This window comes from Anarrhichthys ocellatus, unplaced genomic scaffold (genome assembly GCF_004355925.1).
Source record: "Anarrhichthys ocellatus isolate YVR2014 unplaced genomic scaffold, GSC_Weel_1.0 scaffold11, whole genome shotgun sequence".
Lineage (NCBI taxonomy): Eukaryota > Metazoa > Chordata > Actinopteri > Perciformes > Anarhichadidae > Anarrhichthys > Anarrhichthys ocellatus.
The window spans coordinates 6,097,335-6,121,958 of NW_022280041.1; the positions used below are offsets into that span (position 1 = coordinate 6,097,335).

Genomic DNA, 24,624 nt, shown 5'->3' on the forward strand with positions numbered 1-24,624 from the left:
CGTCTCTGGGGCCGTCCCCCTTGTTCTCACCAGCAGGTTGTGTTCTCGTCCTCTCATTAAGCCCTGATCCCAAAATTAGAAGCCCTCCAAACACCACATCTGACCGTGCAGTGACCCTGTGTTGAGGAAAAGACATGGGGCATGTTTTGGTGACAGGTATATGCAACCTCGTGTCCTAGGAAATGGTTTATATGGCCTGCTAGTAAAAGGATACTTTGAGGAAACGTAATTGCTACATTGGTTATGTCTGTTATGTTCCTGAACGGCATAGAAGTCATAGGTAGGAGGTTGGGGTCGATTGTGGACGTATGACATAGGGCAGGATTTTGGTTCTGTGCCCCGCCTGTGGTTAGATTTAGGTTAATTAATCACTTAGGTTGAGGCGAGGGGTAGGTTGCACTTTTGGTTAAATATTGAAAAAGTAAACTACATTTTTATATATTCAAAACAGACTATGCTCTTTGCCTAAATTATACTAAGTGCTTTAAATTGCAACCATTATCATTAAAGCATTAGTCATGCCAAGAGCAGACATTTTAGTGAAAACACTTTGAATATATTGTCAGTCATTGTTTTGCAGATGCGTCCACATTTCCTCACCATGCTGACACAAATAAATATCTTTACAGAGTTACATTTCTCTTAAAACACATTATTATTTATGGGGTTGAACTAACTAAGTAAAATAAATACACTAAATAATAATAATAAGGAGAAATACATGGTTTATTATCAAAACATTACAGTATTTGCAGATGACGCTTTGTTGTTTGTTAATATTTGTAAGCAAAAGAGGCGGAACGTCATTGGCCGAAAATGCAATCTGGGAACACATCAGCTTTTGTGCGATGACAACTGCTGATTGTTACCTTGCTACTTGTGAAACAATCAGACTGTAAACAATGAATGGGACAAGGAGGAGGAAGTCGGTCCAGATACTCGCTTGGCAACACCGAAACTCGTCAAATATTGGACATTGTCCCCAGAGGCTGAATCGTCACTCACTGGCAAAAAGGGGAATCATGTGCCAGCATAAATATAGCTATAACTTGGTATTTCTTTTGTAAAACAAAACCCTGATACGTAGCACAGACTTGTTTGAAAGGAAACACTGGTGACTGTTATTTGCCTCGTTAGACATTGAAGATTCTTACCAACCTCGTGCCAACAGTGTGTCACTGGCGATCGTGATGGAATTTTAAAAACACTAATACCTTGAAAGATTTACACCGACTAACACAGGTATCATATTAAATGTACTTAGTTTGACGAAGCAATCCTGGATCGACTTCACAGACGTTAAGTTCTGATAAAAGTGCAAACTATCAAAGCTTTCTGAAGTTTGTAAACAGTTTTATAACTTCAAATGAGGGGGACTACTTTCTCACACTCTCCAAAGCTTCATGAAGATGATAAGCCGTGTTTGCGATTGAAGGCGTCATGATCAGATAAATCTCCTGAAGTCTGTGAACTTAAGGTTGCAGTTCTTAGAATCTAAAGCCCGCATTGATGTTGGGACTCCAGTTGTACAATTGTACAACATCCAAACTGATAAAAGATACCATTTATCTTACGTGTTGTAGATGTGAGTACGATCTTCAAAAAGTCCCCCAAAGATCCACAGCGTCCCCCATTTGTAAATGTTTTTGAAAATGGTGCTTTGTTCACACCTGTGATCAGCACTTTATTTTGTATTTTTCCTCTATCTGAGTTTAATCTGCATGCAGCCAGCATTCTGCAGTCTATAGTTCTGAATAGACTGTAGTGTGTATTGTTATCTGCTCCTCTGTCTCTGTACCTGACTGACTGTGGTTCCGCAGTAGCTTTGAACCTTAACCAGGTGTCGGTCCATGTAGATGCATGTTGCTGTGGTTTGTTTCCAACATTGCTAAATGTGAAGGAAAGTAATCTTACTTGAAATCCAGATTTCCACGTTTACACGATGCCGTGCCATGAACAGTAATGCCAAATTGAATTCAGTTTGAAAAGCACAAATAATAATGAACAGTTTGAAGAGTTTTAAAGGTATGTGTATGTATCAGTTGCAAGTTTGTTAGTGTTAATTTCGCCACTGATCGTCTGATTGATCCCCAACAATCAACTTATCAGAGTGCAAAAACAAAAATGTCTGCCACTTTCTTTTGACAAATCAGTCAAGAAATGTGATTACAAAAGAACCAAAACTATTTAGAAGGTCTAAATACTGCTTCAGAGCCTTCCCTACTGTTACATTACAGTCATTTAGCAGAATTTCTTGGCTCTTTTAAAATTCAATATCTTGTTTGTTTAATCAAATAAAAAAGCGTTACATTTTTGATGCCAGCATATGTGCTTTTCCACGCCTCCATTTGACTGACTGCCGAGTAATTTGTGCTGTGGGAACAATGGCACAGTCATAAGTAAAAAATACAACAGCACAACAAATAAATAACATGAGATAAAAAATATTGAAGTTATGGTGATCCCTCAGTTCAACTGTAACAGATTTATCTTGTCTCAGTGGTTTCTTTTTCCAGGTATGCTGGGGGCAAGGACAGCAGGGCAGGCTTAGTCGGTATTTCAAGGTCTGCGCTAAAACAAATAAAGCAAATCCAGTTCAGCTGCCTCATGGAAAGTTACTCCACAAATGATTAATGTTGTGTACATGAATGTTAAATGTTTGCCATTGGATTCAAACCAGTACATTTTTAATAAAACACATACACAGGAAGAGTTACACATATTTTAACCAAAGCATCACGCACACAAACTTCTTTCAGCTTCCACTTCTCCGACGGTTTCATGTTTCCTCTAATCTCTGTAGCAACTCACATCTGATCTGTTTGCAGATGCCAGTTGCTATCAGAGACAATGTTTAACAATTTCCAAGCTGTTATTGTCTGTAACTGAAAGCCTAGAATATTTTCCCATAACACCCTGGCAGAGATGTGCAGCACTGATGTCTCTTCCTGTGCTCTTCGTTCATCTGATAGCACGCTACTCACCTCCTTCTTATTGCTTCACCTGTGCCTTTCCTTGTTTGCCGTTTTTCTTCTCAATGGTCTCCTGACCTTTTTACACACTTGTTGCAATCTGGACATGTTAAAGATTGTTTCACTGTGACCTGGTATTGCAAAAGTGAAACACTTTAATAACACGTTTGTACATTTTAAGGTTGCAGGTAAAGCATTGTAATGTTACTCTGCATCAGCTGGATGTGTGATACACTAATATGTTTGCCATAACAACTGTATGAGGTGTAGATAACATAAATATTGTTGAATTTATCTTTTGCTGCCAATCTCACATTTTGTAAGGAGCTAACATTCTCTTTGTCTGCTCTTTAAGACACCTGAAGAACCTCAGAGCTGGAGGAAATCTTTTCAGCAAACTTAACCAGAATCCTTCGCCAATAAGATGTCGACATGCCCCTTCACTCGAGACCCTGTAAACAACGCTTTGGAGGTCCAATTGTTTGCTTATTTATATATGAGAATGAGGGGAGCCAGATTCTCCAGTATTCATTGGGGGGCTTCTTGTTTTTTTTCAGTCCAGTGACAAGCCAAAGTATTGCATTTCATCTAAAATAATTAATACCTATTGTTTAAACCTACGTCAATGTACAAAATAATCACACAAACACTCCCGGTGTAAATGCATATATTCATATTTGCAAAGTACCAACAGAGAGTTCTTTCCCACATTGTGTCCCTCATTAACACATCCATTTCCTTGTCAACGTCTGTCAAGTGGCACATTTTCATGAAAAAAAAAACCCCACACCCTTAGAAACTTGATTCTTTCAATCCTTCACACAGGGTTGTGCTCATCTGCCACTCAGTTATGCATTGTTAAGCTGCGAAGATCTCCTTGCAAGTGTGTCATTAAATAACGACGCGTCTCTGACAGGAAACAAATAGAGAGTGTTGCCAGAGTAAGCGCAGAACGAGGAACTCTCGGGGTTAAATCTCAACCTGTTTAGACAGTGAAGGTTGTATTCATTGGCACCTGACCAGAACCTTTCAAGGAACTAATGTTCCCTTCCGACGCACCGCCAACCTCCCTTACACACACACACACACACAGACACACACACACACACACACACGTAATTACCACTTAAAGCACCTAAAAGTGAACCTGCATCTCCTTATAGATGCACCATGTTGATGCAGATGTAATATGCATGATTAGAACCGGTACACATGGGTGCACTCAGATCCCACCCACACCCACACATACACATCCATGCTCATGAGCAAACTTGGCAGTCTTTGGGCTCACCATTGTTCCCCGCCACTGAGGCATTGCCGGGCTAAGTGAGGGGCCCTGATGGATACCTACCAGACACAGACCACCAATAAAGGTGGGAGGGGAGGAGAAAGAGAGCAAATGCAGGAATATTGAATAGGAGAGAAGGAGATGGCAGGAGACAGATAGGCAAGGAATAAGAGGAAACTCTATTGTACCATGCATTCAAATGCACAGGTGTGTGTATGAGTGCAGTATGGATGCTTCCCTTCTTCTCTGCATGGGTTGTAATAATAATAATATGTCCGTTATCTTTAGAGAATATTTTTTTTGATCTAAAAGAAGAACAGAGAAATGAAAAGTCAAAACCTCAATTAGAAGATACTCCATTCCAAGTATAAGCCGTGTATTAAAAAGTTTAATTAAAGCTGCTCTAATCTCTATTTTTGTATAAACATCATTGTGACCAAACGATGATTTGTGAGTGTCGTCACTGTGTGTCATTGTGAGATATTTATGGAATATTTCCCGGTGTTTGATACTAAGGTTTCGGAAAATCCTAAAAAATCTCACACACTGTTTAGGCAAATTTCCCCCGACGCAACCATACTTCCACTCAGTTCTTCGAGGCATTTCAGCATCTTTTAAAACAAAAGACAAGTTGCAGCTTCTGTGTTGTTTCGTTTTCTCCACAGAGTTTTAATACAACAAAGTGTCAATGACAAAGACTTGCTCTAAAGGGAAATTCAAGTGATTGAATCTGCTGATCACTGACCAAACCGATGGCCATCATTGGCAGCCATTCACCCATCAGAGTGGAGGCTACTGTGTGGCACTTAAATGACAAGGGTGTGAAGTGACGGGTGAGAAAGTAAACACACAAGGGTCAAGACCCTGCACACGGTGAAAGAGAGGGGGAATTTGTTGTAACTTGAGTGCTGTATTTTCTGCAACAATGCCGCCGTCTTGGAACTCAAGGCGCTGAACTGTTTCCATGTCAAAGTCGGTTCACATGAAGATTTCTTCTTTCTGTCATTCAGAGTTGGCAACAAAATGCGATCTGATGTTCACCCTTTGTGCATCAGAGGACTTGCAGATGCAGGGCAATGACCTCACATACAAAACTATTTGGATTATGAACGTGACATGAAATCTGAATGTGCATGTCTTTAAAGGACACTATAAAAGATATACGTCCAGATGCAATGATTTACTGTTTAATGATGGGCTTCTGCTCCTCTGCCATACCTCCTTACCTCTCCACCTCCCTCCCTCTTCATCTCCATCTCTCTGACAGTGGGAGACATAATCAGGTTTTGTGAGATGTGTGAGTAGATTAGCAGCCACCTTGCTTCAGATAAGAAGCTGCACTGATAAAGCCCTGTCCTTGGAGGCACGTTGCTGTGATGAAACACCGTATCTGACATGAGCAGATCTGTTAAGAACACAATTAGGACACTGTCTGGCCATTTCTACTCTAACTGCACCTATCCCTTCTAATCCCTTCGTTCTGTGTAGGGAGTGAGGTTGGAAAAATTGGGACTAGAACGTCGTACAAACCGTGGAACTGGACGTAAGCTTTTCTATACAGCAGAGATAACTGCAGTGTATAGTTGTTCTGTTTATTAGATTATGATGAAAGGGTAGAATGACACAGATTAATTGTAGAAATGACCTTGTCTCGAGGTGAAACTGATCTGGTTTGAAGGCACTTTAAACAACGATCCTGGCTCAGCCTTGTAGTAATCCTATGATCCAGAGACAAACAGAAGAGGCGGTAAATGAGTAAATATAACACTACAGCTTTTATCCGTAATCCAATTTATAGAGGCTTTTCCGAAACCGCTGTTTTTGTCCCATTTTCCTCCTCAGGGTAATTATAAATAAGACTGAAACAGAGCCTTTTTTCAAAAGCTCAATACACACTCACATGGGCTTGTTAACGGCACGCTGCTTCCAGCCACCCTTCCTGCAATAAAAAGCTGGACCTGGTCCACGTAAACAGCCTAAGTGGTGTGCATGAAAAGCCAGGTGAGAGCAGCTTAACGGGCCTGGATAAACTTGCCAGCCACAAATCCAAACCTCAAGTTCAACTTCACAGTGGATGAAATGATAAAAAAAAAAAAGCTGCATGTGCGTCCACACAGCATCTGCATCACTGGCCTTTATTTAAGTTTTCAGGCATTCTGTGTTGATGGATGCATTTCAAATCATCTTCGTGTCCTGCACAGCTGTAGTGAGTCTGTACCGACCCCTATCCATCCGGACCCTTTAACTTGCGGGACATCTTTCTGCAAATAGCAGACTCGCTTCTCAAACCCTCTTTATTATCTGGATGCTTTTGTTACGACAAATGCCCGTTTTTTTTGTTTTTTTTGCACAATATGTGTTTGCTCTTTACATATGCACACATGCATGGTTGTAATGGGGCAGCTGGAAAGGTATGCTGCTGATAAGACCCGTCACCTGAGGACAGATGGATGTGAGGAGGAAGAAAAAAAAAAAGACTATCTGTCACTGACGTTTTGCTCTCAAAATCAGCAAACGTCTTTTTATCAAGTTGAAACACTTACCAGCCTGTGTGTGTGTGTGTGACAAGCAGTATTATTAATGGCTAATAATAGCTCCTGCATCAAATCATTGTGTATTATACTGTAAGCAATTTTCCTGGCCTCTGCTGCAGCAGACCTTCCTTAGAGATGCCCTTCAGGGAATCATTATCTCGGTAAAACGCCACAAGGGGGTTGAGTGCTTCCATCCAGCGCCTCTTTAACCCGCATCCATTATTCAGAGGGAGTCTAGTGGAGTCAGAACTACAGGGGAGACCAAGAGGAGCCACTGATGTCTCACTCTTACATCTGGACGATAAGGAGACGTCTAGCTAAGAGATACTCCCATTATTAACATGTTAGTTCCCATTTTGGTGTGGCGTCTCAGTCGAGCTGCACACATTTGCAGGGAATAGGAAAGAGAAGAATAAAAGAGTTGAGGAAGACAGAGTGCATGCGAGCAAATGCGCGACTGACAGTGTTTCCCTTGGTGACTGCCACTGTGTTTTGTGTCATTACGCTCAAGTTGTGTTCCGTGCACTAACGGTAAGGCAATCTGCTGCGTGCAACTGGATCCTGTTTGAATGGAGAGATATGAATGCAACATGTGACAAGGTGTGATTAGTGATCCACCGATCTTGCCGGGTGTTTGTTGACAGATGGGTCTTTTGTCAGGGTAATTCGTTGAACAGAATAACCAGGTAGATAATTGCCTGTTGCCTTTGTGTCCATTAGGACCATTGTTGTGTTAAAAACACCCTAACAGTGAATATTCATTGCTCAGCAGGGTGACCAAAGTGGCTAATTGTATCCAGCTGACCTGAGGCAACATATTTATCTTTCTGTTTACCCACCCAAATCACAAAGTAACACCTTTTTTTTTTTTTTTTACTGTCTGTGCTCATAATTGACTCTTAAACTAACGGAAACTTCAATACAAATATCAATATAATGTCCTGCAGATCACAATTTTTAAAAGTGCAAATTACAGATCGCACAAAGTCTCGTCGTGATTGGCCTGCATGTGGGCTCAGTTGCATCAGATTAGTCCACTTTTCATCCGGGATGCAAATAAATATGACGGGGTGGGCTGTTAAGAGGCTGGAGCGGAAAGGGGTGTGACGAGGGTGTTGTGTTACATGTCAAACCACCTGGAGAGAGGACACTTAAGGCGTGTTGTTTCAGGGTGCTAGTGGCAGTAGAGAGACGCACCAGTCACTCAGAGAAGGCCGCATCGCTAGTGGTTGAGTACGCTTGTATTGGACTTTTAAGACTTTTGTGTTTGCAACCTCTCGGGCGATGGAAAGCAGGATCACGCCGCTCGGACTGACCGGCCACTCCGCCAGTCCTCTCGGGGGCTTGCACGTGCCTGCTTCCCTCCTGCGTCCGCCACCTCTCTTCCTCCGAGCGTGCAATCCCGCTCTGGAGAGGGGATACCCGCGCACCCCGAAGTGCGCCCGGTGCAGGAACCACGGCGTGGTGTCCGCGCTGAAGGGCCACAAGCGCTTCTGCCGCTGGAGAGACTGCGTGTGCGCAAAGTGCACCCTGATTGCGGAGAGGCAGCGGGTGATGGCCGCGCAGGTGGCGCTGAGGAGGCAGCAGGCTCAGGAGGAGAGCGAGGCCCGCGAGCTTCGGCTCGTGTACCACGGCTCGGGGATGATCGGGGAAACAGGGATCCTTCAGGCGTCACCCGTAGGCCCTGGGGTGCCAGCAGCTACCGGAAACACCCCGACAGCTCCCAGTTTTGATGTTTTTGGAGCAGAGAACCAAAAAGATGGTAAATTATAAATACAAATTATTACTTTGGAGATTGTTTTAACTCTTTTCTGTATAAATAGAAAACCGTCCCAAAATGTAATTCACAGTTAGATGTTAGTTTGTTTGTGTTTCCTTCAAGTAGCCTAATCCCAAAGTACGACAGTTTATGAGGGCAAATTTACTTTTAAAATACGGCATTGTTTCAAGCATTTTACTTACACTGAACCTTGCACATCCTGCTTCAAACGTGTTTTTTTTTTGGTCTGCATTTCAGATGACAAACTGAGCAAGTACAGCTTTTATAACGGATTCCTGGGCCGACCCCTCTTTGCACACCACCCCGCGCACCTGCCCTCTCCAATAGACAAGAAAGATCTGTCTCCAAACCGGGACAACACCACCTCATTCAGTGAAGACAGGGCAAGTCCGTCCCCGGTGTTCGATCAGGGCTCGGACCACATAGAGAGCCCGGAGAGGTCGCTTTCCTCCTCGGATCCGGAGTCAGGCAGCGAGTCGGAGAAACCCAAGGACTACCGGAGCCCGAACCGGGACCCCACTGACATAATGGCCAAGATCTTCCCCCATCAGAAACGGGACACCCTGGAGTCTATGGTGAGAACGTGCAAAGGCGACATTGTCAGATCCATTGAACTGGTGCTGAGCTCCAGAGAGAACAAAATTGACTCCGACAGCGTGTCTCCGTCTAATCACCCGAATGCACTCAGGCATTCTGTCGGCCTGCCCGGAGCGCTCGGTGGCCTGGGGAGCAAGTCTGCCTTCTCTCCGCTCCACATGCCACCGCCGGCCGCCGGGGGAGACAGTCTGTACGGGCTTAGCCCCCGCCTTGGGGTCAGCCCCTTGAGGCTGGCCTATTCCTCTGCGAACGGTGGTGTGGCAGGTTTTATGTCACCATACGTGACATCTGGACTGATGCCGGTGTTTCCACTACGTCCACCCTTCGACTCCTATTCCTTCCCCGGCATGATCAGAGACCTCTCTTACCTTCAGAGCAAGGAGTCACTGTGCAGTAGTGCAGGTCTTTACACAAGACCTAGCAGTGAAAAATGACAAATGAGAATTTAAAGAAAATAAATCAGTAATCTTATTTCGACTTGGCTTTCAGATTTACCTCTAAATCCCCTTTCAAATGCCTCAAACCTTAAAGTGCTGATTGAAATCACTGCATTACTTTCCAGACTTGTTTGTTATAGTGTAAATGTTGTAAATATTGTTTATTATTAATAAAAACACCAAAAGGTGGTCTTGTTTTATGTGTGTTCGTGATTCTGTGCTAGTAACATCAATATGGCATCTATCTATCTATCATGTGAGATAAAAAAAATCACCCATCTTCCTATTTTCATTATGTTAAAGTGACGCATGCTACAAATTAGAATCAAAATTCAGACTTACAATCTTACATTTTAGTAAATTAGTTGAGTATTGCATTTAATGAATGAGTTAAACTTCAGAATGTTTAAGCTTTGCAATACAAAATTGCATCAGTCGCAGTATATGATCTGCTTAAGTTAATCAGCCTATACCAGATGTGAGTTGGGAGCCATCGTTAGTGTTATTAATAACACTTCTATGACCAGTCAAAATGTTTGCTTGAGAAAAAGTCTCCTGGATGTATTAGATGGAATATCCGGACTACCTGCTGTGCTTGCTCTGGGTAGAAGTGCATTTGGTCACAATATTTATCACGCTACCCAAAATGCACTTCTTACAAACTAGAAAACGTGAAAGGTGTTCATTACAAATAAATTAATCTGGCCTACAAAGCTCGTAAAATGCTCGTCTTTATATATATAAAAAACTTTCATAAAGTATAACATGAAGATAAGAATAAGAATGGGAACAAATGCATTTTTGAGGCAGAAAGCCATTCTTACTCATGATTGGTCAACAGAATCACACGTGGCATGGACAGAAAACCAATAGAAAGGCTCGGAACAGTCACGAGACCGCATTTTTCAGGAAGTACGGACATGGCCAGTCTAAATGTTGGACGTAACGTTATATCAGGCATGTCCAAATTCCGGCCCGCGGGCAGATTTTATATGTCCCGCACCTTCTGTCTTAAAATGCATTATTTATGGCCCGCCAGCACATTCAAAACGGAATGAATAAATCATACAAATTCAACATGCAATTCCTCTTTTTACCTCATGGTGGCAGCACCACTCTGTAACTGTCTGGCTGTTTGAAATTGCTCTGACCCTTGAACTGTCATGGCTAAGGCAGGTAAAAAAAGGAAAGTCGATAACGAGGGCCGCCGCTTCCAGGAGAGGTGGAGATCGCAATATTTTTTTCACCGAAAACCGAAACAACTGTGTCTGCCTAATTAGTCATGAGACTGTTGCCTTGTTTAAGGAATATAATGTAAAGAGACACTACGAGACCAAACATGCTAATGCTACAACAAGCTAAAATAACTGTCAGGAAGTAAAGTGACTTTTTTATCAACCTGACAAAATTACGTTCTTGTGGGAAGAAAAGAAAAGAAAAGGCAACAATGTAACTTCTTTACATTCTATTAGAATGTAAAGAAGTTACATTGTATCAGAATATAGCTTCTTTACATTCTATTAGAATGTAAAGAAGCTACATTGTATCAGAATGTAGCTTCTTTACATTCTGTGCCGTCTGACATGCGTTCCCACGTCATTATCGCTGCTGTCTTGTGGTGTGGTTTTGTAGACTCGCGGAAAGTAAGAGGAATATCTTCTTCCTGTACGTTCACTGTCCCCTTCAAGCTAGCTTAAGGCTAAGTAGCTATCACATTATTTGTAAATTAAACTTCACGGTGTAGCGTGATTTGTTAACAGCTCTTCAGCTTCAACAAATACAACATTTTGTAAGTTCCTATGAGGTTGTCATCGCTGTAGATCACCGGGACACTTAAATAGCATAGTGCTATCGTTAGTGTTAATTATAACACCTGCTTGTCCTTCTAGTACCAGTCGACATGTTTACTATGAGTAAAAGTTGCCTAGAAGTATTAAATGGAGATCCTGACCATTGTGTTCGTTACAATTAAAGTTAATTAACCAACCAGGCTTGAACAGTGCCCGTCTTTTCATTTAAAAAAACGTCGATAGTCTAATTATTAACATGAACAAATGTATTTTTGAGGGAGAAAACCATTCTCACCCATAATTGGTCAATATATGGCTAGGGTCGCACATGGCTAGGATAAAAACCAATAGGAAGGCTCAGGATCATCACGTGACCGCATGTTTCAGGAAGTCAGGACACGATCAGTTTAAATGTATGTATGAGTTTGAAGCACAGTTAAGCGGGTTGTTGTACTGCAGGAGGGAGAAGGTTTATAAGTGTGTCACCTGACATGCGTTTCCACGTTATTATCGCCGCTGTCTTTTGGTGTGGTTTCGTAGACTCGCGGAAAATAAGAGGAATATCTTCGTCCTGTAAGTTCACTCTCCCCCTTCAAGCTAGCTCAAGGCTAATTAGCTATCACATTGTCAATTGCACTGTATAGTGTAACGTGCTGTGACTTTTAACAACTCTTTAGCTTCAACACGTACAACAAGTTGCCACGACGTTGTCATTGCTGCAGACAGCTTGTAACACCAGTACACAGCGTTTAAAGTTTGTTCTGGGTGGCATCCATAAAACCAGACCTATCTTTTTATTTAGTAGTTCCACTAGCATTTCTTTACAGACTCAAGCATCCAGCTTTTATCCTGGAATAAATGCTGTCGATGCAAAATGTTATTCAAAGTATTGTCCTTTGTTTGATTACGTTTCTAGCTGCAGCTGAAAGCCATCTACATGCATCCTTCAGTAATGTTTTCATCCTCTAACAGACAAGCGGTTCTACAGGGAGAGGAAGTCCTTTCTGTGCATCGACGGCTCCAAGATCATTCCCTTTGAGCAGGTGAACGACGACTACTGTGACTGTGAAGACGGCTCTGACGAACCAGGTAAAAAGTGAACGTATGGGCGAGTGTGTCTCTCTTTACCAAGGTTAGCAAACAGTGTTTCACCACGGCGACCTATGCACTGTTAACAATTCATTTCTGTTTTGTGGATGAATAATATTTGACTTGACTTTTTAGATGTGTTGTGTGGAATTCAACTCAATACTTTTGAGAATGCAAGCGTTTCAGTTAAATATACATAACAACAGACATCCAGTCTGCTTTTGTGTGCCGTGTCTTTGCGATACCGTCTGTTCCCCGTCTGTCTTTTGGTTTCACTGATCTCGGGATGGACTGCACTTTCTATCAAATAAACTCACACTTTTACATTTTCAAGCGGACCATATTCTATTCAGACTATATTATAAACAGACATTTGTTTTCCGCCCTCATGAGACTAGGGCATGAGTCAATTTTATTTAGGTAACATGTCAACTGGTAAAAGGATATAATGGAGCAGAGAATGAAGTCTAACTCCCTCTGTGTGTTGTAATCAGAGCTTCTCTGTACTTTGTGTATTCGGTCGGTCGGTCGGTCGGTCGTTCAGATTTGGGGCATTTCGATTGCCTCACAGTGGCTCTCAACATGTAGACGGCGAGGTGGCGGCGGCGGATCAGAGCTAAAGGTGCTGACGGAGCTAAGAGTGTTTACCTTAGGTCGAACCGGAGGGTGGGTGCTGTGCTTCCATTACAACGCTGTCTGTTGGGAGGGCAATATCAACTTTAACCCTCGTATGAGTGCAATGCAATGCGGCGGCTGTGAGCTAACCAGTGGGGCACGCTCCCATGCACTAACGTGCACTAAAAGCAAAGTAAAGCAAGGAGAAGAGCACACACAGAGGGAGAGCGACTTAATTCTCTGCTCAGGTAGACGTTACTCCACCATATATGTACATAAAAAATGGTTGTTTGCTCTGAATGTTAAATACAGCTCCTTTAAATCATTTTAAGTCCACTGTCTGTAGTGTACACATTGTGCTGTTCTGCTGTCCCATACTGCTGGGGTAAATCCAAACCATAATATTGTATGCAACATAGATATAAGCCTCCTAATGAGCTTCTTTACTCATTGCAGACGAGGCCAGAAAAAGCAAGAATTGAATGAATTATTATATTGGCAGCTGATACAGTCCAGTGCCCTGTAAACAGAAAAATTATAGAGGTAATCATTTCCCAGAACTCAAGTTTTGTATCCAATTTCCATGTTTGGTATTAATAGGTATTCACTTACCGCTTTATGGGGCGACCGTGGCTCACTGGCTTAAGAGGTAACCGCAGGGTCAATGGTTCGATCCTCGACTGGGACGTGTCACGTGTCGTAGTGTCCCTGAGCAAGACACTGAACCCTGGCTCCCCGGGCACCTGTCATTGGCATCCCACTGCTCCCTATATACAGGGATGGGTCAAATGCAGAAGTCAAATTTTGTGTATGTATATACACATTTATATGACAATAAAAAGGGTTTCTTAAACTGCACACTGCTGCCATTACTGAACACAAGTTCATTTTAAACCGGTGGAAATAATAATCCTAAAACATCAAAAACAATACGGCAGAATCATCTGTACAGACGCCTGTTGAAAAGGGACCATGTGTTTCTCTTATCAGCCCACATGCATGTACTATAAATAGCTTTGATTTGATTAGATTAGTTTGTTTCATAGTGCTGACCTCTGCTCCTGACCCCATGTAGGCACCTCCGCCTGTCCCCGAGGCCGATTCTACTGCACCAATCTGGGGTTCCGCCCACACTACATCCCGTCATCACGAGTCAATGATGGCATCTGTGGTATGTCTTTTGATATTGGATGAAGTAATACTCTGCTGAGAGGTTACATGAATACGCTTTACAGAACCTGAAGTGAAGCAATGGATTAACAGCCTTGATTATTATTTGTATTATTCAAACTAAGTTTTTATTTCCCTTTTTATTGGATAATAAGTTGATCTGTTTGCTTTGACACCTTTTGTGTGTTTTGCAAACAGACAGAAATTCATATTTTACATGATGTCAAGAAGTTGACATGTTGGCATACAAACTGTCACTCTTTCTGTAGTTCAAACTGATTAAAGACACACTAAACAAAACATGGCTCTCCAACACACACACACACACACACACCAATGTGCTCACTCTGTAAAACACCATATCCTTTTCCTCAATGCTTAGTTTGCTCCATTCTTTCCAATTTGTTTTTCAGCCCCTCTTCTCATCCACCTTTGTTCTCCCGTAGCTCTCCACTTTGGATACAATCAATACATTTCACTATTGACATCTCCTATCTGTGACCAGCTGCATTAAGCAGCATGTAACCATCGCTCCTCCCTTCTTTATTCGTCTCCCACCCGTCTTCTCATGCCTTCCCTTGAGTGGAGTCGCTTAATAGCTAACGCAACATCGCTTTTTTCCGCTTCTGCTGGCTGTCGAGAGATTTTCATCGGCTTCCCTTTCTGTGCTGTAAAGCCCTCGTTCCGCCGGTCACCAATGGCGTTCAGGATAATTGAGAAATATCCCACTCTGCCCACTCTCTGGGGTGAAACATCTGAGCAAAAGACAGATCTGAGCACTTATGAAAACACCATGCAGCTGATCTTTCTAAGTGGTTGATCTCAAGAGAGACTCTCTGAACCAGAGTGATGTATCATGCAGGCACAAAGATCTCATTTTCATTGCGGCTAAGAAGTGATTAAAGCTTTAAAGAGATGTTTCTTTGCCACTCATGTCTACACAGAAGGCTACAGCAATCAGTCGGTTAGCTTAGCACAAATACTGGAAACAGCTAACCTGGCTCTTGTTTTTACTCCTCATTTTTTTTTCTTTTACAGATTAAACAAATAACGTTTACCATGTTAAAGAGTGAGCTTTTGAGGCTAATAGGCAGATTGGACAAAGCCGGGCTAGCTAGCTGACTCACAGCTCTCTGACTACACCATACATTTTTTTTGAACGTTTTTTCTTAAATCACTTAATGTTCATTATTATATTATGTGCTGTATGTTGGAAAGCAATTGTTCACTTTTTAGGGGGCCAAGGAGTGATATTAAGCTTAAAAAGTAGCTGAAAATGTTCTTTTCATAGTTGCTGACTGTGTTCTTTTTTATTTTTTCCTCTGCTTGCTGACATATTGAATGCTCTTCTATTCTCTTGTATGTGCGTTGGATGGGTCCCTCCTGTGTCTCGTGCCAGATTGCTGCGATGCTTCAGATGAATACAACAGCCACGCTCGCTGCCAGAACACTTGCTGGTCAGTTGAATCGAAACTGAGATTCAATATTTATATAACAACACATGCAGAGTTTGACTCAAAATATGGAGGCCCACGCATTGCTAAAGAACAAAAAAAAAATCCAATCAGCCCATTCTATTTGGGCAAATGTATCAAAGAACGCAGATGATGTTGAATCCTAGCTGTCTTTAAGATAAAGGTATTTATCGTAGTATTAGTGTGATAGACAGTGATGCACTGTGCCACCAGGGGGCATGGTGTCACTATGGTTTAAAGTCTTGATGCAGTTCAGCCCTGCCCTCATAATGTATATGCATCACAATATTGATTTGATCCTTGATGGAGACGGATCCGACTCCCTGTCTCTTTTCACACTGTAAATTGTACTCTCAACAACTCCGTCCTGAGGTGTTTTTGCGTGCAGATAATTCAGCTTCTATAACACATAAATTGCTCACTGCACAGATGGTCGGTCTGCGAATGAATAAAGCTATAAGAATGCGGGCCCACTGCCGGCTCATATTTATCATCTTCTCTGAGAGGATGACTGTACTATGATGCTGAAATCTTGCCTGCTGTGTAAATGTAACTTCTAATACAGTAACACACTTCTTTTGTCGACGGCCCTCTGTTATTTCATTCAAAACCACACTCGAGCAGAGTATACCTCATTATGTTTTCACAAGGTCCACACTCGTATTTTGTTTGTTCTTCAAAAACAATTTGGTTCAGCCACAGAGCTTCAGCCCCCCCCCCCCCCCCCCCCCCCCATCTTATTTACTTTTCTATTTTCCCATTTGGATTCCTGTTGCATCTTGGGCCCTTTTTAAAAAAAAAAAAAAAAAATGGATTGTGCCATCTCAATGACCATAGCAGGATGTTTTCTCCGTAATGATGAGACCGTGCATCCTCTCTCTCGCTCTCCTCCTCCAGGAATCTGGGACAGAGAGAGAGAGCGTACGTGGAGGGCCAGATGAGGACTTTGGACGAGGGTTTGCAACTCAAGCAGCAACTGATTGAGGAGGGAGTGCTGCTCTGGAGAGAGAAACAGGTACACAACCAAATCTGCTGAAGTAACTGCTACGGCATGGCTTGTAGTAGTAAGAGAAGGATGGTCACCAGGGTTTTTCCTAAAAAAGCTTTATCCTGTTCAAGTGACTTTCACTTCTCACTGCTTTTCACTTGACCTGCACAGAATATACACACGGTTCATCTAGTGGTCTATATATAGTCTATGGCGGCCTATATAACTTAATCCCTAGATCAGTTGCAAACATAGTTTTCATACACAAAATACCAAAACCACTGTAGCCTATTTCCCTGCACACTAGGATGCAAAGTGTGTCGTCTACAGCCTGCACAATTAGGTTGAGGTCGTCCATACATGTTCATCACATTGCTGCTAAAGGCGTCTGCTGTGCACTTTCCAACACCATTATATTCAAACTGTATCGCGTCTCCTATCCAAACAATTCTAGTTTCTAGTCCTTTATAACCCTTAAAAATCATATTCTCCACCTGCCAAAAACTTTTACCTGCTGTAACTATTCATTTGCATCCCTCTGAAACGTTAAGGAGTAAATGGTTTTGGGTTAAATCAGCACAAGTAAACAGGTATCTGAGTGATCAAGCCACTTTATCAACATGCTGCTTTTTTTTTTTTTTTTTCTTTTTTTTTTTTTTTAATAGAGCTTCAAGAAACTACTTCACAGTTTCTGCTGCTCTCCATTAGCTCGTTGAACAAGCACTCGGCTAAATTAGAAATTAGTTCAGTGCAAATGAAACGGGTAAATCTGGCAGCTGATCTCTTTTAGATGTTTTTAGATATAGAAATTGTCAGTCTAGCTCACCTCCTGTATGTTGCACTTATAAAGATATCTTTCCTTTTTTTTTTAAGTGCTCAAGTAATAGTCTGAAGGAACTAATTCACAGTTCTTTGACTCTCATATGGCTGTCCTCATTCCTGCTATATATTGTCTATTGATTATGTGAGAACTTGCTTCATCTCAAGGCATTCCGAAGCACTTCACAGCACCGTTTGTGTGGAAAAAAATACATTTCAAGAACGTCACTCTTGTTTAAAGATATATTGCTTGTGAAGTAAGATACAGTTAAAAAGATGGCACTTGCCCAACTCAAAAGATTTTGAATGAAGACACTTGTCATCTCTCCCACACACACACACACACACACACACACGCATGTCAGATTTTCCAGCTGAAGGTCTCTGAGTGTGTATCCTGCGCTCATCCTCTCCTTTTTTGTCCCATGTTCTGTTCTGTGGCAGCTGATTGGCAGATCGAGGCTGCAGTGTCACCCAGCAGCATAATGTGACCCTCTTCTCTCAGTGCGTCTTTGTTGATATGGCAGGGTCACCTCGGGGGTCCTCGTCTCGGAAGCCTTACACAACGACTCAAAAGTGAACTCTTCCTGCGGTTCAAGGGTTAAGCTAGAAGACTTTTTAATGCAATTTCTAAGACTTTTTTAACAACAAGAGCTAAATGTAGCACGTCAGCAGTGCAGGCCCTAGAACCAACTGCTGCTGTTAATCGAATACTAATAGGTATTCAATAACATCTCCTTTTTAGGAGGTGTGAAATGTATTGAGTGAAATGTATTGATTGTACATTGCACAAAAGAAAAAGTATTTTTCTCTCCCTAATGTAGCCTTTTCTGACTTTTGTTCAGATTTTAGAGGAAGAACTGTAATACAGCTAGCAGCAGAGTTAACACAGCGGCTGACACTCATTGATCTTTTAAAACAAAAAATCATTTTCACTCATCCCAAGTGAAATATTCAGATTAATGTGACTAAACAAATATTCGTCTTACTAGAGTTTCCATTCTCCAATGCAGTTCATGGAAAAAACCTGAGTTTGTGTTTTGTAAAGTATTTTAACACCGTAGAGGAACAATTTACATGTGATGGGTTTCATTTTAAGTATGTTTTTGTTAGCTCAAAATGGAGCCCATGAATCACTGCAGCACACTGAAGGTGGCAAAGCGAGCAGCATGGCCTAGTAAGGTAGTCAACCCTGTCCGAACCAAGCAGAATCCATCACTGCATTATGAGAGTCTCTGAGGGGGGATCGGCAGGCTGTATTCACACGCGCACACACACACACACACACACACGGACGGAGCTGCTGCTCTTTCATATTAATTGGTCCATTACTGAGAGTAATGATAGGTTATGCCTGGTTGTCAAAAGCTGTCATATTTGGTGTGACAACAACGCCCCCTGACGCAAGTGATTTAAATAGTCCATTGTCGGGCCTGACCGCTGTCGTACAGCTTTTAGTAAACACACGGGCTGGTTGTTGTCTGGAGGTAGACATACTGATACCTAAAGAAAGATAAGGAAAGGGGAGGAGGTAAGAACAGAGACGGATCCTAATAACCTGTTGGTGTCAACTCGGGCACAACTATAAAAACTTTTGGGACTATAAGTCAACTATCCTGTTGTCAGCACTTGAATTATCATCTTGTGTTGTTTCTCTGTTGATTGTTAATCTTATATTTCCCCTCAGTGATTATATAGTCACAACTGTGTAGAAAATCAAGCTGGTTAGATTAACAAGGTTGTTAAAGGTTTTAATTCATGGTGAGATATTTCAGTCTGGACAGACAGACATGCCGAGAGCTAAAAATGACCCAAAATGTTCTCCGGTGCACCGAACTGAGAAACAGTAGCTCTACAATATACTAAATTACAACGCAGGCGTTGGTGCCACTTACTTGCAACAGTGACTTGACTGTAAACCAGAAAACCAACCTGCTGTGCTAGAACTGTAAGTAAATACCGTGGAAGTGATGTTGATGTTGTTTGTCTCTCTGTTGTCTCTCTTCAGGCCCAGCTCAGAGAGCTTCAGCAGGTGGCAGAGGACCTACAGATCAAATTAGAGGAACACAGGAGGAAGAAGCACGAGGCCGACCGACTCAAAGAGCAAACGTTAAAGGCGCTGGAAGCAGGGGACAGCGGTAAGTGTCTCGCCACCTTTAACCTGCCATGATTTGGTTTGAGTCCATTCAAAGCAATTTGCTCAATCCACAGAATTGCCTCAGTTTGTAGATCACAGGTCATTGTTGCGGCTACCACAGGGCAGCTTCCGTTTTATTTCAGCGCAGCGTTGCGTTGAGCATAAGTAAATTGCCCTCAGCTCCTTCCGGCCAGATAGTCAGGATGACAAATGGTAGAACATCAGAAACAGCTGGAAGGGTTAAATACAGATGCCTGTGCCATTGAAATAAATGGACTAGGAAAGGAGTGCTGAGCAACAGCATATTGCAGTCCCACAGCGCTCCTTTTACATTCCTCAAACCTTCAGAGAGTAGTTGCTTATGACTCACAGGAAAATTCCCTTGCCGCTCCAAGCACTAGCTGGCTCGGCATTTTAGTGACGCTCAGACCTGCGTATGTGAATGCACAGAAAGTTGGATAGGAAATGGGCTCAATCATTTTTTTCTTTTGCACTGAAGTCCATAAGGATTTAGAGTCATCACCTATATGTGTGTTGGAAAGCATAAAGCATAAAATCTCTTTATGAGGGTAATTTCTCTTCTCTTTAACACACATTCTGCACGTTGAATGTTGATATTCCGGTCTCATGTTCTTCTCCGATGCCATGAAATGCTGGCAATCGATTGCCTGTCTAGTGTCGAACTGGCCCTCAAGTTAAACTTTTGATTGCAATGAAGGTCATTTGACTTTGCTGGTACCTCTGAGCATACATCCATCAGCTTCCCGCTGTGCCAGCTGACCTTTGCTGGACGTCACGGGCTCTTCCCCCCCCCCCCCCCATGTTTCTGAGTCATTCTTTGCTTCCATTAATGCTCATCTTCAGGGCGTAACAACCATCAATCAGTTGTTATCAATTTTATTATGCAATTCTAGTGTGTGTATGTGGTGGCTTTTCGGTGCTGAAGTTGAAGGAAAGTTCCAGTGACTTAAAGGCTACTTATTTAGCATTTGTGTCCTGCCTGCAACCTATGAAGTTTCATGTTGATTAATACTTGAATTCTAGTGAATAAGCACCATTAATCTGCCAACAGGAAAACTCAGCAAAAGCTTTATGGCTCCCCAACTCGCCGAACTGTTAGTATTTTGGGGTAGCAGGTTGATACTGCTTTTAACGCACATTTTGAGTCTATTTGTGGACTTAAGAAAAGTGACGCAGTAAAGCAGAGATTATGCAAGGGAAGAAATTGTCCAGGAAGTATCCGTTGTCTCCGGGTCGCCTTGAAACTCTTTGTCGATGTGGTTATGTTGTTAAATACCACTGGGAACTCTCTAACAGCATTTGTTTTAGATGGTACGGAACGGGGTTGAAACAAAAACACAGAATTGGTTGACGCTTCACCGCGTCATTGGAGCCACTGAAGAAAGTTGACAGCAGCTCTAGAGTGGAGGTTGTAGCTCCATTGAAATTGACTTGTAGACTGTTGCTGCGTTGCGATCACAGCATTCGGGATCACTTACGTTACAGTTTGAAATGTCGTAGTTTCGGTTTTGGATAACAAAGGTCTTCAAAAGTCACAAAATAGCACTACGTAAACGCCCACCGTTTTCTCCATATTATTATAACTCTTTAACATCTTGTATTTTTGCCATCATGACCAGTCAAATGAATATCAGGCTAGAGGACCAACAGTTAACAACGTCCTTTCGACTTATTTTATTGCACATTTTGAGTGCTTCCACACTATTAATTGAACCTTTTTAAAAAAACAAAAAAGATCCTTAAATGACAGAAGACATGAGGACCAATATTGAGTTATTAAATATCACATGTAAGAATAAGTAAATGTTTTTCCCTTCATGACCTGTCAATAGCCTGAGTCACGATGGGGAATGAAAAGCCAGAAGAACAAGCAGCTGAGCCTGCAAAGTAGAAGCTAACAGTCTTTCCCTTTTACTGCTGCTGTCGCTCAAACGTGTCTCCAGGGTTTCATGTGCGGTTATTGAGAAGTTTTAAAGGGCCGGGTTATTTGTACCCTCAAAGGAAATTGCAGTTTCTCAAGGTGCAGTGCTTTTTGGTACAATGAAACAATACTTTAACGGCTCCGAGATATTGGATGTTGTTACAGTACGAGTTGCCCTATTTTGTGTGTTGTGTGAAAATGATATTCCATGAGTTTAACTTTGTGTACGCGCTTTCACAGGACTACGAGCAGGTGCTATGTTAGGAAGAAGTGTTTGGGAAACCGCAGTGCTAATAGTGCACATACTGTAGTATTACGTTGTCAGAAATGTGTGCTCACATGTTGATAGGACCACATTATTGAGCCGTGTCCTGTGATTACATTAGCTAGCTCAGTATCTATGATTCTGTGGCACTTTGTTATTCAATGAGTATTCGAGCAGATTTCCCAGCATGCTTTGCAAAGACTTTGATGTACCGGATTCTCAGAAAGGATAGTGCTCATGTTTGTTTCTTTTAATGGCCGTCCTCGATACGCTTTGGGTTCACATGGAGGTCTCGTCCGTCTCTGATGTTTATTTGATACGATCATAAAGAGATGCGTTGGATTCATGTCCGTTACTCTCTTTAATGGTACGTCCCAGTATGCAAAGCTACACCGTCTCAGAGTTCACACACAGTTTGAGGAGATTTCCACAAATTAATCGGTAATCCAGCGGCTGACCTGATTTCTCTAGCGGACCGTCTTGCGTTCCACCTCCCTACCGACTCATGTTTCTGAAGCTACATGAGTGCAGTTAGAGTGCTCGTCTACCTCATCTGATAGCATACTTCAGGTGTACTGAGATGGCAGGATGCCTCAGCGGAGTCCCAGAACTGTATCACTGAAAAATGTGTTTATTTGAAATAGTTTCTCAGATAAACTGAACATTATGTATGAACAAAATAGAAGAGAATATGGGCATAATTCATAGTCTGTCCTTCGGAATTGGAGAATCAAACCATTTACGATTACATCAATATTTTTTTCCCCCAACCACACAGTCAAGCATTATGATTAGACATTGTCAAATTTATGTCATATTCAGTCGTATTTATTCATTTCCCCAGCAGTGGTTCCACAAAGCAGAGTGTAAATGTTATTACAAATCATAAAACCAGACTCCAGCTCGACAAATAGCAACTTGTTCTTGTTGTTAGACTGACCATAACATTTTGAAACCACATGGGCATTCATTTGGTACAAGGAGGTTTGGGACAAGTAAATTCTCAGAGAATAACAAAAGCGTATCTATTCCCCTACCATGCCTGAGGGAGATCATTAGTGTTGTGAGGGATGATAACTGATTTTGACATGTTTATAAATTAGTTTGACTAATTATTAGCAGAGGTATAGAAGTATTTCACAAGAACGGGCTGTGATATTCGCTCTAGGCTTAAAAAAAAAGTAACGTTAACGTGCCGGAACCTAAAGACAGAATAAGGCAATTGGCTCAACAACTTTTGTCACAAACCCCTAAATTTATGATCAAATTTAAAGGAGTGAGCAATTTATTTTGCACACTGCAATGTTCTTTATGGCGCTGCAGCAGTGTTTCCTGGAAGCGACGCAGCATGAGTCATTCTGTAAACTGGCACCATCTGACGCACCGTTTAGCTTAAAACACTTATTTGCACATTCTATCTTTATATTTACAGTATCTGCTGTTCTTTGTAAAAAATAAAGGTTCAGTGCAGCACCTGCAGCCTTTTGGTACATTTCCATCTCAAAGCAATCCCCCCCCCCCAGAAAGGGGTAATTTCCTGCCTCAAAATATTGCTTATACTGTATAAAAACAAGCAAACGCGTCTGATGTTAGCCTTGGACTGCACGGCTCACACTAACAAAGAAAGCTCTGTGTGGATAACACAGTCTGTAGCCGAGGCATAGATCTGCCGCCTCCTGCTGATGTCTTCCATTCTCTCCGTTCTCTTTGTTCCTCTTATTTTTTTACGAGTACGCTGCGCTATCGCCAGGGCAACATGGGCGGATGAGTGATGGTGTCCATTAGTAAACATAGCCCTCCTATATGTGCCATTGGCCTAAAGAGCCAATGTCTCGAACCTCCTTCCTCTCTATTTTTTTCCCTCCGCCCCCCTCCTCTCTCACTTATTTTCCACATTCTACCCCACTCTTCCTCTTACCTTTTTACCACCCGCCCCCACTCCATCTTTTTCTTCCTCTGCCTTCCTCTCCTCCCTTCTCCATCTATCCTCCTTATGGTTGTTTTTCATAGCTGCAGCTCTGCAGTAGAGGGAGGGATGAGACCATTTCTCTTCCTCCTCTTTTTTATCTTTTATTTTGCGAGACGGAGACTAAAAGAACGGGTTCCGAATGTCAAGCATTAGGTTGGGAATAGAGCGCTGCTCAAACAAAAGAAGAGGCCACTAATATGACACATGCTGTGTGTATCGCAGAAGAATATTAGCAAATCTTGTTTTTCCCCTTGGCTGAGTAGAGTCACAAGGAAGATATTTGCTGCCTCCGTTCATGTTGTTGACGAGAAGTGGTGTACAATCTTGCATCTTTTTAAACTTAAAATCCCCCCAAAAACATGGCTTTATGAATATATGAAATCATGGTTCATTTTTGGTAAGGCTGCATCTATGAACTGGGGTTTAGTTTTTTTTTCTGTACACCCCTACAGCACACATTCAACCCAGGCGCTCTACTGTACACTGGGAAAAAAAAAAATGCTAATTTCACAATTAGCTTTTCTGTAATTAGTACGGGAAGGTAATTGCGGCGGATGTGCAATTAGTATTATGTAAAGTGCTTTTCCCCAGACTCGGGGGCCAATCAGGTTGCCCCTTTACGTTCTGCTGCTGATGTGGGAGATTCTTCGTGCCCAACATAAGAGAACTTCCTCCCACTCCGATGAATGCGATTCACAAAATGAATCGGGTTGGGGTTACATGCTCGCTGGAAGGGGGGGGGGGGGGGGGGGGGGGG

General features: G+C 42.2%; 2 protein-coding genes across 2 annotated transcripts in view; both read left to right on the forward strand.

Moving 5' to 3' along the window:
* Positions 1–7,973: 7,973 nt before the first annotated feature.
* LOC116385810 (doublesex- and mab-3-related transcription factor A1) lies at positions 7,974–9,753 on the forward strand. Its single transcript, XM_031851545.1, has 2 exons — positions 7,974–8,556; positions 8,812–9,753. The coding sequence occupies exons 1-2, from the start codon at positions 8,079–8,081 to the stop codon at positions 9,603–9,605; spliced, it is 1,272 nt and encodes a 423-aa protein (XP_031707405.1). The 5' UTR covers positions 7,974–8,078; the 3' UTR covers positions 9,606–9,753.
* Positions 9,754–11,150: 1,397 nt separating this feature from the next.
* The window catches only part of LOC116385809 (glucosidase 2 subunit beta-like), a 96,612-nt gene continuing 83,138 nt past the window's right edge, over positions 11,151–24,624 (forward strand). Inside the window, exons 1-6 of the mRNA XM_031851543.1 lie at positions 11,151–11,971; positions 12,371–12,487; positions 14,178–14,273; positions 15,672–15,729; positions 16,645–16,762; positions 19,563–19,692. Coding sequence (XP_031707403.1) covers positions 11,890–11,971; positions 12,371–12,487; positions 14,178–14,273; positions 15,672–15,729; positions 16,645–16,762; positions 19,563–19,692 — 601 coding nt within the window. The 5' untranslated portion in view covers positions 11,151–11,889. The remainder of the gene's footprint in view (positions 11,972–12,370; positions 12,488–14,177; positions 14,274–15,671; positions 15,730–16,644; positions 16,763–19,562; positions 19,693–24,624) is intronic.

Coding starts and splice junctions, on each gene's coding strand:
- LOC116385810 (XM_031851545.1), top strand. CDS start 8,079: ATGGAAAGCAGGATCACGCCGCTCGGACTGACCGGCCACTCCGCCAGT. Junction 8,557..8,811: donor AGCAGAGAACCAAAAAGATG/GTAAATTATAAA, acceptor TCTGCATTTCAG/ATGACAAACTGAGCAAGTAC.